A 3,650-nucleotide genomic window follows, 5' to 3' on the forward strand; every position below is an offset into this window, starting at 1 on the left:
GCCTGCTCTGCCCTCCGCGCGTCTCCGCCGAGCGCCGGGCTCACCGCGCGCTGCCGCCGAGCACCAGCTCCGTCCGGGAGAGCGCGGGGCTGCGGCGGGCAGCGCGCCGGCCCGCAGGAGGAGCGCGGGGACGCCGAAGGGCGCCCGGAGCCCCCTCCCCGCCGCGTCGCGCCGCCGCCCCCGCTCCCGCCCGGCCGGGCCGGCGAGCGGCGGGGAGGCGAGGCGGGCGCGTCCCGCGGGACGGCGCCGCCCGAGGAAGCGGCGCGCGGAGATCCGCCGCGGGGCCGTCGCGGTCGCGCGTGGGCCGGGCGAGCGGCGCCTAGCATGTAGAGGCGGCGGCCGAGCAGCGGGGACGTGCGGCAGCGGCAGCGCTGCGGCGGGGCTGCCATGCCCAGGCCGGGGAAGAGCTCGTACAGCGACCAGAAGCCGCCTTACTCCTACATCTCGCTGACAGCCATGGCCATCCAGCACTCGGCCGAGAAGATGCTGCCGCTGAGCGACATCTACAAGTTCATCATGGAGCGGTTCCCCTACTACCGGGAGCATACGCAGCGCTGGCAGAACTCCCTGCGCCACAACCTCTCCTTCAACGACTGCTTCATCAAGATCCCGCGCCGCCCCGACCAGCCGGGCAAGGGCAGCTTCTGGGCGCTGCACCCGGACTGCGGGGACATGTTCGAAAACGGCAGCTTCCTGCGCCGCCGCAAGCGCTTCAAGGTGCTGCGGCCCGAGCACCACCTGCCCGGCGGCGGCGGCGGCGGCGGGGCTGCGGGCGGCGGCCCCGGCAAGCCCGCGGCGCCCGCCCCGCACATGCTGCACTACTTCCACCCCCCGCCGCCGCCGCCGCCGCCGCCGGGCAAGGCGCCGGGGCTGGCGGGCTCCGAGGCGGCCGTGGCAGCCGCCGCCGTGGCCGTGGGGCGGCTGCCGCCGTTCTCGCCCTACGGCGGCGGGCAGCCCTCGGGCTTCAAGCACCCCTTCGCCATCGAGAACATCATCGGCAGAGATTACAAGGGCGTGCTGCAGGCCGGCGGGCTGCCGCTGGCCTCCGTGATGCACCACCTGGGCTACCCGGTGCCCGGGCAGCTCGGCGGCGTGGTGGGCTCCGTGTGGCCGCACGTGGGGGTGATGGACCCGGTGGCCGGCGTGCCCGTGCCCCCCGACTACGGACCCTTCGGCGTGCCCGTGAAGGCGCTCTGCCACGCGCCGCCGCAGACCATGCCCGCCGTCCCGGTGCCCATCAAGCCGGCGCCCGCCGTGCCCGCCGCCTCGGCCCTGCCCGCCCTCGCCGTCGCCGCCTCGCACGCCTGCCCCGCCGCCTCCCCGGCCGCCGCGGCGCTGCTGGAGCCGCGCGCGGGCGGCGCCGCCGAGGGCAAGGGCTGCCTGCCCTCCGTCCTGGTGCGCTCCTGAGCCGGGGGCGCCGCGGCCCCGGGAGAGCGGCCGGGCCGCACGGCGCCCGCCGGTCCCGCGGCTGCGTCCCTGCTGGTGTCTGTGTTTGTGCTGTGTACGGTCAGGCGCGCTGAGAACCGGGTCGCAGGTAGGAGCTTTCGTCGGCGTTAAACACCCCGAGCGGCCGAGAGGTGACGGGAAAAGCCGCAGCCGGGGCCGGCTCGGAGGCAGGCGCCGGGAGGCGACGGCAAGGAGCCTCCCCCCCCCCCCCCCGGGCCGCCCCCTCGGGGACCCGGCCGGGAGCGGGGCTGCGGGCTGCCGGGGGCAGAGGGTTCCCCAACCTCGGTGGGGGGGAAATTCTCCCCCGATTTTCCCCCCACCGAGGTTGGGGAACCCTCTGCCCCGCCATCCTAGAGGTCCTGCTGCGGGGGGGAGGCCGAAGCGGTTCCCTGGGGCCGCGGCGAGCTGCGGGGCAGCAGGAAGGTGATGCTCGCCGTTTAAAGAGGAGGCTTTAAATAGCTCGATTAATTAGTGGGGATTTAAATGACAACGGCGCTGACGTCGAAGGGCTCTTTGAACTCACCATATCCTGTCCTTCCCCCTCCTGCTTTTACACACCACCTCGGTGTTTCACACTGGAGGGCAACACCTTAGGGGGGACCGAAGTGTGACCTGGCCTCTAAACCCGTCAGCGGGTCTGAGCTCCCCACCTCGTCCAGCCCCGCGGTCCGTAGGCTGTGCTTTCCACATCACCTTTCACCACTCACAGATATCGCTGTTTTATTTGTGTTGCTTGGCGTGTTTTTTCCACGTGAATGTGAACACTAGAACCTGCTGGATGGGGGGAAAAAACCATAGAAATGTTTTAAAAATTCTTCGGGAAAAGCACTTTACTGCAACAGCCTTCCAACAGACCAGAGGTCTATGTGAAGCACGGGAATCAGCAGCCAGAGCGCTGCTCTGCCTGATGGGTCCCAGCTGGGCTGTGAGTGACTGCTGCCGTACCCTGTCTGCCCTGCTGTACACCGATGCTCATTAAAGCCCATATATTCGTTTGCTTCCGCTGGTGCTGCTGTTTAAAATACTCGCTCTTCCACCGGTTGAGTCGCCCCCGAGAAACCCGTGCTCGCAGCTCAGGTTTGCACACTCACCCCCCAAACACAGGAGTACTCGGAAGTTTCTTTCGGCGACAAAACCGGGGCGGGAAAAGGGAAGAAAACCTCGCAGGGGTAAAGAGGGTACCGGGGAGATGCCCTGACTCGCTCCTAGCCGCAGCTCAGAGGCGAGGAGCCGGCGGTCGGGGCCGAGGAGAGGACCCCGGCGGGAGGGATGGGCGGCTTCGGCAGGGGTCTCGCCGGGTGCCGCCGCGCTGGGGCGGGCTGTGACTCAGCCCCGAGGTGCCGGACCGCGCTGCCTGGAGGGAGGGAGGCAGCCTGCGAGGGAGCCCTCCTTCCCGGCGGACCTCGATCCGGAGAAATCACGGCTAGAAAAAACGAACCTGTTGCCTTCTCAGCGGACGGCTCTCCGAAGTCTTCCGTGCTGGACCGCCTGGAATGCAGCTGGAATTGTTCCCCCTGCTCTGCAGAGGAGGCTATCGCTTAATTTCCGAAATTACAACACTCCTAGCGCTGCAAAGTACTACTGCTAATCGCTTAACGAGGCACAGATCCCCATCACGGTTTGGAAATGGGACTGGGCAGGGAATCCCCTCAAAAGTTTGGCCGACGGGTAGACCGAGCACGAATTCGGTTCCCAAAGAAACGACACAAATTCAGTGCTTCGCATTTCCTTCACCCGCCGACTTCCCCCCGCTTAGGCAGGAACCCCAGTCGATATTTCTGCAGCGAAAAACTGGTCGCTTTTAAAGAAAGCAGTCCCGCAAACCGCGAATTGCGCTCGGTATATATCGCTCGATGTATTTGAACACACTCCGCCGCTCCGGGCAGAGTAAGGCGCAGGGGTGCTGAAGCGCCTTTAGGCAGCCGGGTTCTCCCCTCGAAGCGGTTCGGGGGAACAGGGGACGGGAAAGCCGAGCCGAGAGGAGCGGGAGCCAGCCCCGGGCATCACCTCTGGCGGATTCCCAAGATCCCGGGCGATCTTCCCAATTTCTCCGCGCGGATTTGTGCTCGGCTTCAGGAGGCGGCGCCGGCGTCCGGCCGAGCCCCGCGGCGGCCCCGCGGCGGGCGGTGGGGAGAGGCGGCCGGGCCGGGCCGGTGCGCGCTGCCCGCGGCGGCTCCCCCACGGGCCGCAGCCCACGGCGCGGG

The 3,650-nt window shown here is 68.6% G+C and overlaps 1 protein-coding gene across 1 annotated transcript; it reads left to right on the plus strand.

Moving 5' to 3' along the window:
• The first annotated feature begins 387 nt into the window (after positions 1 to 387).
• Positions 388 to 1,407, plus strand: LOC135325063 (forkhead box protein B2-like). The gene has a single exon (XM_064502499.1). The coding sequence runs from the start codon at positions 388 to 390 to the stop codon at positions 1,405 to 1,407; it is 1,020 nt and encodes a 339-aa protein (XP_064358569.1).
• Positions 1,408 to 3,650: the final 2,243 nt, after the last annotated feature.

The sequence above is a fragment of the Dromaius novaehollandiae genome, chromosome Z (genome assembly GCF_036370855.1).
Source record: "Dromaius novaehollandiae isolate bDroNov1 chromosome Z, bDroNov1.hap1, whole genome shotgun sequence".
Taxonomy (NCBI): domain Eukaryota; kingdom Metazoa; phylum Chordata; class Aves; order Casuariiformes; family Dromaiidae; genus Dromaius; species Dromaius novaehollandiae.